Below are 12137 nucleotides of genomic sequence, written 5' to 3'. Positions count from 1 at the left end.
GCGGATTCTTAACCACTGCACCACCAGGGAAGCCCAATCCACCTATTCTTAAAGGTTCTGTTTAGCTCTTGCATGGATTATTAAATTTTCCTCTCCAACTGTCATTTTTCATGGTGCTCCTGTTCTTCTGCCTGGAATTAACACCTTCTCACTTGACAAATGGCCTACTCAAGTGGCAGTTGTCTTTCTGCTCCCTTCTTGAAGGCAGTGTTACTTAGTCATTTGATGAATGTTTATTGAGCATCTACTGTTTGCCAAGTACTGTTCTGGGCACTAGGAATATATCACTGAGCTGGACAGACAAGGTCCCTCCTCTCACGGTGCTTAACACTGTTGTGAGGCAAGAAAGGCAAACTAGTACATTGTTTCATCCAAGATTTAAAAGTGTTTGAAGAAAATAAAATGGGAATGAGAGAGAGTAACTGGATGCCTAAATTGGGTGGTAAGAGAGACCTTTCTGAGGAAGGTAATCGTGTAATGCACTTATGGGTCTACATGACTCTTCCAATATACTGAGCCCTTAGTAGCACCTTGAGCTATTATCTATCTATTCTTGGCTCTTAAATGATGAGTGACTAAATGAATTATGTGGCTACTCCTCCCCTTTTCCAGTAGTCAGTGCACTACCTGAAACTTCCTTAACTCTCAGATCAAATTACTTTAAGCCTTCTGCAGGTTGTCTCTGCAGCCAAGGTAAGAGAGATGCCGTCCTTACCCTAGAGAGGCTCCCAGTCTCTGGGCAGGAATGCGATAAAACTTGCTTTGGTAAGTATTCTGTGCATCTGGACAGAGAAATCAGGGTGTTTCCAGGGTAAGGCCACTCTCGGCAGCTTCCCTCCAGGTAGTTTAATTACCTTGATCTGTACTCAGGAAAGCTGACTAGTAAAGCTATATTGGTCTATAAAACCAGACTCCAGTGTGTTAATTTATGATGAGAAATATGTCAGGTGCAGTAGACTTCCCCACTGGCCTTAGTGTGTTTTCTTCATGTAATCATATCACTTGGGAAGCTTAACTGAAGTCAAGAGATAGCTCCACATATCAGAATGAGGGGAGTTTAAGTCTAGGGATGGAATGTTTACCAACATCAGATTACCCCTACCACAAGCCTGGCACAGCTTTCCTCCCCGCTGCAGTTTGCTTCAGTGATTCTTGGTTCTGTGCATCTTCATCTTGATATTTTATCTACCCCCAAATGGCATGATTTTACTTTTTATTTTTTTGGCCACACCACGCTGCATGTGGGATCTTAGTTCCCCAACCAGGGGTGGAACCCACGCCCCCTGCATTGGAAGCACAGAGTCTTAACCACTGGACTGCCAGGGAAGTCCCTTTTTTACTTTCTTAAACAGTCACTCTGATTTCCATTATATTCCAGGCCTTGGGACCCATTACTTTCTCTTTCACATTACTTTGCTTATTGCTTTTGTTGAAAGTATCCTATAGTTCTGGCTTGGGGGTGAGGGTGGGGGTTAAGTTTCCAAACTCACTGACTTCCCCAAATGTGCTAGGATCTTCGGGCTACCCAGTTTATTCAAATCTGTGTGACAGTGGTATCAGATACAGACCTAAAGTTCCCAATGTGCTAAATTATAGGTGGCCTACCTGTAGAAAGGTAGCGTTAAAAGCTTTTCTCGGGTTATGACTGAGGTGTGTAAACATGAGGAAATCCTATAGGTCAAGGACAGAAGTCCAGCGAATGGAGACCCAGGGGGACGTTAAACGGCCTGTGACCGTCCACGCAGCAGCTGAGGCTAGTTTTCAGAGGAGTGGGAATAGGGGCCTTCAATTAACATTGAGCCATCCTCTTATACTTTGAAGATGGGAGCAAGGCTCTGTCGCGGAAGAACAGGTCGCTGGACCCCGCGGCGAACGCCTAGTCCTGTTCCACCGGGTCGCCGAGCTTCGGGTTCCCGAATACAGAATGAAAAAGGCGACACCTCAGGCTTGCCTCTCTGCGCATAAAACCCTTTGATTTTGTTGTAAAACTACACTTCCACGTGACGATCTTAGAACAAGGAAAATAAAAGATAAATGACGGGCGTTACAAGAGCTGGCAACTCGACCCTAACTTCCGAGTTACAACACTCGTAACGCAAAGCGCAGGAATCCAAGCGGGCGCCCGTTGTCAGAATAGCAACGGCGCAGGCTCCGTTCTGACGTAGGGTTTTCTGGGAATTGTAGTTTTCTCATCTTTGCGGGAGAGGAGACGACCTGTCACCGACATCTTTGCACAGCCGCGCCGACACCGGGTCTGAATGCACGGTCCAGTGGAGGGGGTCGGCGTATCAACAGTTAACAACATCTATAATAGGAAACAATATATAACAGGGCTGGTGGGACCTCAACAAAGGCCTAGTAAATGCTCAGGAATTCGGGAAGCTTTCACAGAAAACCGTGCGATAATCGATGCGGACGGATTACGCATTCGCCTGGGAGACAGTGGGAAGGTAGCAAGTGGGATTATTACAGGCAGAAGAAACTGCTCCTACAAAGTTGTAAGCATGAGAGTAATTCTGGATGGCTGAGAACACGAGGGTATTGAGTAGGGGTTGGTGAACAATGGGATCTGACGATTTAGAAATGGGAAGAAATCAGATCATGGTCTTGAATACCAAACCCAAGAATTTGGACCTTTTCTTGAATACACCTCACACGCAGCCCAAGCAATATGAATGACCCCCCTCCTTTGCGTTCTCCCTTATTTTGTTCATCTTTGTTTTATCACTTACCACAGCATTCTGGCTGTGTCTTCGTCCCAAGAGCTCAACAAGGATCATGGCCGTGTGGTAAGAGCTCAGGAAGTGTTTTTTGAATGATCAGATTTCAGTTTTTAGAAAAGCAATTAGCAACATTAAGAAGAGACGGTGGGCTTCCCTGGTGGCGCAGCGGTTGAGAGTCCGCCTTCCGATGCAGGGGACACGGGTTCGTGCCCCGGTCCGGGAAGATCCCACATGCCGCGGAGCAACTGGGCCCGTGAGCCATGGCCGCTGAGCCTGCACGTCCGGAGCCTGTGCTCCGCAACGGGAGAGGTCACAACAGTGAGAGGCCCGTGTACAGCATAAAAAAAAAAAAAAAAAAAAAAAAAAAAAAGAAGAGACGGTAAGAAGAGAGCAAGGCTGGATGTAAAAAATCATCAGAGTTTAAAGTAAATTGCTTTTCCAGCCTGCAATTTTCCCTCCAACCAAGGGTTGAAATCTGGCAGCTCAAGGCCATTTCCATCCTGGGTTTTGTTTGGTCAACGCTTTAAAAAAAAAGATTAATTGCCCCATATTTTTAAAGTGGAATGTTTCACACTTAAACAATAACAAAAGATTTCTGGCTTCTCTTGAAAAATTTGAAGACTTGACAATTTGGGGCCCTGATTCTTGACAACAACAGAATGGAGCTGAGTAGCTGCTGCCCCCTTTAGACAGGACATATGCTCTTCAGTTTGTCACATTCCTCAACACTCCTTCCATCCCTTAAACTGAGGCCAAGTACCAGCTACTATTTATCATGATGCTTTTGTTTTCATTTATTTACAGTGAGCTAGCTCTGTTTGGCCTTGGAGGTGTTTAAGTTGCCCATCTTTGTGCTAATCTATCCTGCCTGGTATCCAAGGAGTGATTCAATGAAATTAGTATTTTAGAAAGATTAGTCAGTGCCAAACAGACTGAAGTGAGGAGCCGGGAGGCAGAAAGGAAGAAAGAAATTGGAAACCTATTGAAGGAATATTTGAAAGAATTTGGCAAGTAATTAAATATTGGATGAAAGATGAGGAAAAGGCAAAATACAACTTCAGAGTTTCCTACCTGAATGGCTGGGAAGATGATATCACCAACATAAGAAAGTGGGAGAAGTGGAAGGGGTGGTGGTGATCACTACCTTGCTACCTCTAGTATTTTGTGGGCAAGGGCCATGAGTTACCAATTCCATAATCCTCCAGTATTGTGCCGGGCATGCATTAGGTGCCCAGGAAATTCTAGCTGAACTGAAACTGATCTCAGGTGGGCTATACCTGATGAAGGGGGAAGGAAGGGAGAATTGGAATGCTGGAACAAAACCAGAACATCGTGGGAACTTAGGAATTCTCTCCAGAGTGGATGAACCCGGGGCTTGGGGACCGTTAATCCATTTTGGAGAAAAACCTATGCTAAAGTCCTGAAGCAGAGCAGGAATTTGGCATGCAAAAATGGAGACGGGATGGGGGGGAATGGTGTCATTCCAGGGGAAGGGAGAAAAAAAAAAAATCAGAGACTGGATGGCAGGACTTTTCCTGGAAGACGCTGTTAGAGCAAGCTCTTGGTTGGAGCATTAGGCAGGGGATTTGGGACAATGAGGCTGGAAAGGTTGGAACTTCTCTAAACAGTTTTGAGAGCACATCACTTGAAGAGAAGTCTCCAGCCCCGAGCTGCTGCTGCCCCCAGCTCCCCTGTGGCGGGGAGGGCACCAGGTCACTGCATCCAGAGGGGCCCAGAAGGGGAAGGAGGCATAGCCTCCACCGCAGCAGCTGCACCCACCATGGAGAGCATCAAGTGTAGGGTGGTAGGCGGTGGGGCTGTGGGCAAGACGTGCCAGCTCATCTGCTACACAACCACCGCCTTCCCCAAGGAGTACCTCCCCACAGCGTTCGACAGTTATAGCGCCTGCAGGGCTGGCGCACGGTGAACCTGCACCTGTGGGACACAGCGGGCCGGGAGGAGTAGGGCCGCCTCTGCGCACACTCCTACCCACAGACCAATATGTTTGTCATCTGTTTCTCCATTGCCAGTCCGCCCTCCTATGAGAATGTGTGGCACAAGTGGCATCCAGAGGTGTGCCACCACTGCCCCGATGTGCCCATCCTCCTGGTGGGCACCAAGAAGGACCTGAGAGCCCAGCCTGACACCCTATGACGCCCGAAGGAACAGGGCCAGGTGCTGGCCAAGCAGATCCACGCTGTGCGCTACCTCGCGTACTTGGCCCTGCAGCAGGACGGCGTCAAGGAAGTGTTTGCTGAGGCTGTCCAGGCCGTGGTCAACCCCATGCCTAGCAAGCGTGGGTGGTCCTGTGTCCTCTTGTGACCCTGACACTCAGCTTGGAGGCTGCCCCTGCCCTCCACCAGTTGTGTCTTTGTGCCTTGTCTGCCCCCAGCTGTGCCTTTACGAATAATTCTGGCACCCCTTGCCAAGGGGGCTCCCCGAAAGCCTTTTCTCCTTAAGGAGGCCCACAGGGAAAGGGGCTTTGGGCCCTGCCCCACTCTGATTGAGAACACTAGGTATTCTCGAGAGCTCACCCAGGCCAAGGTCAGACCCCTCCCCAAGAAGCCAACCCAGCGCCCCCTCCCCACTTTCCTCTACTGACGAGTTGATCCAGCTTTCCACACAGATGTTGCTGCCTACTGTGGTGACTTCTCTCAGGTTAGGGGCTCTCAGCCATCCCTAACCTCTCCCTCGCTGCTCTTCAAATTGCTCCCCCCTCAAGATACTCTCTCCCTTCCCCAGAGAAGGAGCCATAGAATCCTAAGATGAATGTGCCCCAACCTACCCCCCCCACCCCCGAGTGCTCAGGCCTTTTGCATCCACTGACTGACTCGGCCCCACCCCCACCCCCTCCGGGCTCCAGGGGGCCCCACCTACTCCCATCAGCATCAATAAAACCTCCTGTCTTCAGCGGAAAAAAAAAGGAAAAGGTTTTCGGCCCAAACTTCCCCAAAATAAATATTTACAAGTTATTTATATGTACAACTAATGTAATATTATGCACTTTATAAACATTAACACACAAACAAGAAATTAAAAAACACAAAAATTAGAAATATTCTAGTATTTTCTTCCCACTCCCGCAACGTATCATACCACACACTGCCTATGTTACCTCCCCCCCCAGCCCCTCCCCCTCCACCATCACTTCGGAGCCCCTGCTGTAATCAAAGGGAGCCTTTGGAGTTTCTGAAACAGAGGAGGGGCATGGTCTCTGACGACTTTGCCGAATCCGCAAAGTAAAAACAGACTGCGACATCAAAGAACTGCAATTGCCTTAGAGCGCTTTCCACGTGCCAGGAAACGCCTCAGTGCTTTAATATAACTCATTCAATCCCCAAAGCAATCCTACTCTGTAGGTACCATTATTGTCTTTTAAGATATTTTTATCTTAAGATGAAACCGAGGCACAGTGAGGTTAAGAAACTTTTCCAGGCTGACACAGAAGTGGCGGAGCCAGAATTGGAACCCACCCTGGGTGGGTCCACACTCCATGAGCTTAACCGCTACTGGAGGGGAATGAGGGGGGCTCCCTTGGTTAAGTCCCTCACCAATCACTGCTGTCGTGAGAATCCAAGGTACAGCACGAGGAGGCAGCAGGAAATCACTAACCCCCCGGGCCACCTCTTACTCAGTTGTCTAGGTAAGGTCGGCTTATCCGCAGCCTCTGGAAGCCAACTCAGCCGGTCGCGCAGGCGCAGATCGACAGGCTCGGTTTCTATGGTTCCAGGGCGAAACTGCGGAAGGCAGGTCGGCTCCCGTCGTCGCGCTGCAAGCGTCGCGCTGCGGGCTTCCTTTGCGGCAGGCCTCATTGTCACCTGAGGATCTTCTAGTAGCGGAGTCAGCAAGGAGTCAAGGACACAGCTGCTGGACGGTAGGGGCTGCGTTTGTTTGCGGGACGCTTAAGCCTAAGGAGCTTCCTTCCGAGATCTCTTTAACAGATTTCCTCTTGGCTTGCTGGGTGTCCGTTCTCCTTGGCCGTGTTTTCTGCTTTTCCAGGCCCCTTGGTCCACACAGCCAGTGTCATCGAAGCTTGTAGGCCGCGCCTCTCTCGGCTCTCTTTCCAGGTTAACGTAGCTTTGTGGCGGACTCATACTTTGGCCTTCTGTTTCTTAACCTTAAGTCCACGCTCCTTGTCCCGGCTTGCATGGCCCTGCGGGATTTGGGCCCCGTCAACCTCTTAAGCTCGTTTCGTTCTTCTTCCCGACATGCAGTCTGCGCTCCAGCCACGTCTGGGTGCTAAGTGTCCCCCAGACATACCCAGCACCTCCGGCTGTAACTCGTGTTGTGTGTGCCCTACTGGAATACTCTGCTCACGGAGCTTCACTTGGCAAGCGCCACCTATCTCAAAGGCATTTTCCAGTCTCATGGGCAGAATTGGTGCTTCCTACTTCGAGCTCTACCTCTTGTGCTTTTCCATTGGGTTCCCAATTCCACGTGTGTGTCCTCATTTTAGTGCTTAGGTTGCACTGCTTTTCCTCCCCATCCCAGTGTCTGGAACGCTATTACTAAGTAAATGACTGAAAGAATGGGTAGAAAAATTTTAGATTACATTCATTTGTAAATCTGCCACTCATAGGTAACTATTGACCCTTTTTTGTGCTTCCTTCCAGTCTTCTTTTGCAGACAGTTTTTTTGGGGGGGCATTATTGTAATCCCCCCTTTTTTTCATTCAGTATTCAAGTGTATGTTTCATGTGTGTTCTTTTCCCCTCATGTTCTACCAGATAGGTACCAGATTTGATTATCCGTTTCTCTATTGTTGCACTTTAAAGTTGTTTGAAATTCTTTTTTTTTTTCCCCAACAGTTACTGAGCTCCTACCGGGTCCCTGCCCTCAAGGCACTCATTGTTCAATGGGGGAGGCATTCATGTAGATAGTGCATTACAGGGGTGTGGGAAGTACTATGAAAAGTCGATGATGCTGAGCTAACACAGGAGGGACATAACCATTTCAGGATGGCTTCTTAGAAGTGTCATCTAAATTATATGGATCGGAAAATGTAAAGAAATGTTTTCATGCTTGTGCTTTTTTGTTTATTTCAGTTATTCTTCAGATCTATCTCAAAGAATTGGGATAACTGAGTCAAAATATAAACACTTTTTTTAACTTTTGATAAAAATGACCTTATCAGTATAGAGGATTTTAATGCATTGTTTTTTAGTTCTAGTTGTCTCTTCCTTGAGTTTTGTGAAAGCACAGAAATTGCTCATCTACCATAAACTGGAAGAACCTGTCTAATGAAAAAGTTTGGGGAGAAGTAGTTGGGAGAATAGTATAAAATAGCTTTCTTGAGAGCTATGTATCTAAGTTATTTCATTTTTCTCAGAAGTTTCTCATTTGATTGCAATTTTACGGCATTCTTTCTTTTTCTTCCACTTCAGCCATGCCTTTCTTTGATGTGCAGAAAAGGCTGGGTCTTGACTTAGACCGCTGGATGACAATCCAGAGTGCTGAGCAGCCTCTCAAGATTCCAGGTCGATGCCATGCTTTTGAAAAAGAATGGATAGAGTGCGCACATGGTATTGGTGGTATTCGCGCGCAGAAAGAGTGCAAGATAGAATATGATGATTTCGTAGAGTGTCTACTTCGACAGAAAACGGTGAGGAAGTGATGGAGACAGGCACTGAATTACTTCCTCATTTCTTTGGGGCTACTTTTAAGTATTTTTAATTGGTCACTGGGCATTAGTTTGCCCAATGTGAATTGGCAAAACTTTTGTGGTGAAACTCCTTCCGTACTTAGGTACCATGTCAAGGAAGTTAAAAACCTTCAGATCTGACAAGGGCCTCTTATTCCTCAGTGTTCTTCCTAATGTTCTCACATATTTTCCTTAGCATTGTATCCTGCTGCAGCCACCAGGTTAGAAATTTCATGTGTATATTTCCATTTTTGCCTAGACTATAAAGTAAAGAATACCAACCAGCATTGGGTGTTTGTCCTTAAAAATCTTTGGGTGAATATATTTCAACCCAATATATATATCCAATCCTCATTGGGGAAGAGATTAAAATCCTGTAGATCTATTACATTGAAACTGATAAAACAATCTCTGGATTGATTTCTACTCTGGGGAGGATGGAGGTGTTAATGAGATTGCTTTAGGTGAGCCTGACCAAAAATGCAGGGGGCAAAAAAAGGTTAATGGCATGGTGTCTGCTTCCTCAAGAGTCGAATGTGCATAACATGTAGGGCCCTGTTCTCCCTTAGAGAAGAAATCTTTGGCTGTGGGCCATCATTTTGCTTATTTCTGTGCTCCAGATATAACAAATATAAATGTTTTTATTACTCTTAACTCCTTGGGGTTCAGGGATACAATTTAGATTTTCACTTAAATGTTTCTCAAAGTTATCTGTATCAAAAACTTTAAATTTCTTGTTTTTTATAATCTGCTCTTGGCATTTGGATTATGTGAAGCCAAATTTGGAAGGAATGAAGGGGTGTCAGGTAATAATTTTGTATTGATCTCTAAAGGAATATTGATCATTGAGTAATATTGTAGTATTACTGAGGGACAAGGATGGGTCATGGTTGGCCACCTACCAGCTATTTAGTTCACAATATGTCTTAACTTGTCTTCTGCGGGCCCCACTTATTCCTTGCTCAGATTAAGACTTTACTCATTATGGAAAATTAACACCAAGAAGAGACAGTGTGATGAGGCGGGAAGAACATTAGATTGGGAGTTTGGAGACCTTGATTTTGATGCTGGTTTTGCCACTACTAGTTTCGTGACTTTGAGCAAGTCATTTCTCTTGTAGTCTTGGTTTCCTTATCTGGAAATATAAAGTGTTACTCTAAGGTCACGCCTCATCCTGTGAGTTTATGAATAGATACGTTACCATTTTGGAGGTCATCTAAGTGAAGAAGCTAGTGAATCAAGGAATTAGAATCAAGCGCTGTTCTAAGTTCTTAGAATGTAATAATGCATATATTTCTCACAATAATCTCCTGTGAGATGCATTATGTTTATTTTCCCCATTGTATGATTAAAAAGTTGAAGCAGGGAAATATTAAGGCTATTACCTAAGGTCATATAGCCCAGTAAGAGGAAATGGCATTTGAACCTGGCAGTGCTGGTTCCAGACCCTGTGCTTGTATCCAGAACACCAAGTGGTGATTGGTTCTAGGTGGAAGAAAGACTTGACATATGATGGTGTGATAGCTCAGCCATGACTAGTCTGTTGGGAGACTTTTTAATGGAGAAATGTTAAGAATACAGTTTTTAAAATGGTTATTGTTTATATTAGTATTTAGGATACCTAGAGGTTTTTTTCCTACTGAAGTTACATCCTAACTAATTCTTTAAAGTTCATGGGATGTTTAATTGAACATACTACCTCTTCATGCCTTTGTGAAAACCTGGTCATTCACTCAAAAAATATTTACTGGATCACCTATTCTGTCAGTAGCTATTCCAGGTACCGGAAATACAGCAGTAAGCAAAAGTCTCTGCCCTAATGGAGCTTATATGCAGGGCAGTGGGGCAGGGGTGGGGGTGACAGTGAGCGGTGGGATACAGAAAATTTCCAAACAACGGAAAATAGTGTGTCCGGTGTTGGTAAGTGCGGTGGTGAAAATAAACAGGAGAAGGATAGGAAGCAGGAGAAGGCATGTATGCTCTTTTAAATAGAGTGCTACAAAAAAGAGCTCAGTGATAGAAGACATTTGAGCAGAGACTTTGAGATAGTGAACCACATGCACATGAGGGAAGAATGTTCCGGGCAGAGGAAACAGCAAGTGGAAGGGTCTCTGAGCTGGAGCGGAGAGCCAGGAGAAGGGTATTAAGAGATAAAGTCAGAGACGTGGGCTTTTTAAGTCATTCCAGGGAAGGAGTCAGCTTTTCCTCTCAGTAAGATGAAAGCTGTTGGGTTTTGAGCCACGGAATAGTGCAGTCAGGATTAGTTAGTCTGTTTTCCATGTCACAGAATCCATGAATTAGGGTTCTCATACAATCTTGAATAGCATGGCTTTCCTCTATTGGGAATGTCCTACTGAGAAGAGGCAGAACTCAAGGCTCTGCCTATCCGAGTGACTAGTAGCTGAGCACATACCACGTCTTTCTTTCAGTGTGGTCCAGAGACCTCTTTGGCTATTTCTGCTTCATTCATACCCAGTGAACAGTTACTAGCAGCAGTGCCACCTTCACATAGAGAGGTCAGGAATATATAAGCTGTGAGATGATCTCAGCTTTTAATATTTTAAAAGATTTTAATATGCACAAGTATACCTCTTAAAGCCTTTGGATCTGTATTGTTTTTGTAAATACCTGTATTCCTCTATATCATAGGAACATTTTAGTTATTAGTTTTCAAGGAGATATTATTATATATACCAGAAATTTATTTGTTAAAAGCTTGGGAAATGGGTTCTTTAAAGAAGGGATTTATCCCAGAGGCCCTCTAGGATGAAAGACTTCCATAGTTTAAAAATGAAACCAATTTTGTATTCAGCTTCTCCAGCCCTCACTTTCCAGTGCATATCTCCCCCAAGTTTAAATACTTTCTTCCTTTGACAGATGAAACGTCTGAGTGCCATCCAGAGGCAGCGGGATAAGCTAATAAAGGAAGGGAAGTACACACCTCCACCTCAGCACCTGGGCAAGGAGGATCCTTGACCCTGAGCAGAGCAGCTGCCGGTGGCTGGAGGCTGATTTTCACGTTCTCTCTTCTCTGCTGGAAACTTTACGTACTGAAAACCCTTTTGTGAAAGTGTCTAAAAATAAAGGATTGCTCTCTCCTATTGGTTCTATATTCTCTTGGATCATACTTCTCTGTACTGAGGTTGCAACCTATTTTTTAAGTTTGAGAAAATGCGTTTCTCTTAAAAATTAGCATCTAGGGAATAATAAGCAGCACTTAACGAATGCTTACTATGTAGGTACTTTAAATATGGTAACTCATTTAAGAAGTTGCAGTGTTTGATTCTGGTTTATTTTCTGTAAAGTACTAACTTGGGCCGGGAGGGAGAGGCAGTACAGAGGGTGGTTGTGTGTTTACGCTAAGGTCTGTGAAGTGTAAATTTAAGGCTTTAAGAAAATGCCAAGTTCAGATAACCTCATTTTGAAGAGGCAACACTATTGTTTCAATTTGCTATCAGTGTTGTGTGTTATACATTAGTGGTATATTAGTACTTCTAACTGACATGGTTAGGAACATGTTTTCTTTGGTTTTTGTTTTTATTTTATTTATTTATTTATTTTGGCTGTGTTGGGTCTTTGTTGCTGTGCATGGGCTTTCTCTGCTTGCGGCGAGCGGGGCCTACTCTTCGTTGCAGTGTGCGGGCTTCTTATTGCAGTGGCTTCTCTGTTGCAGAGCACAGGCTCTAGGCATGTGGGCTTCAGTAGTTGCAGCACATGGGCTCGGTAGTTGCGGCACACGGGCCCTAGAGCACTCGGGCTTCAGTATTTGTGGCA

The 12137-nt window shown here is 45.3% G+C and overlaps 1 protein-coding gene and 1 pseudogene across 1 annotated transcript; both read left to right on the top strand.

Annotated features, from left to right (window-relative positions):
* Positions 1-4503: 4503 nt before the first annotated feature.
* On the top strand, positions 4504-5045 carry LOC115859483 (rho-related GTP-binding protein RhoG-like; annotated as a pseudogene).
* Positions 5046-6443: 1398 nt separating this feature from the next.
* On the top strand, positions 6444-11464 carry NDUFS5 (NADH:ubiquinone oxidoreductase subunit S5). The gene is made up of 3 exons (XM_030868505.2): positions 6444-6597; positions 8107-8324; positions 11241-11464. Exons 2-3 carry the CDS (start codon positions 8109-8111, stop codon positions 11337-11339), a joined length of 315 nt encoding a protein of 104 aa, XP_030724365.1. The 5' UTR covers positions 6444-6597; positions 8107-8108; the 3' UTR covers positions 11340-11464.
* The last annotated feature ends 673 nt before the right edge of the window (positions 11465-12137 follow it).

This window comes from Globicephala melas, chromosome 1 (assembly GCF_963455315.2).
Source record: "Globicephala melas chromosome 1, mGloMel1.2, whole genome shotgun sequence".
NCBI classification, from domain to species: Eukaryota; Metazoa; Chordata; class Mammalia; order Artiodactyla; family Delphinidae; genus Globicephala; species Globicephala melas.
The sequence above is the reverse complement of the archived record's forward strand: the minus strand, read 5'-3'. Positions and strand labels throughout refer to the sequence as shown.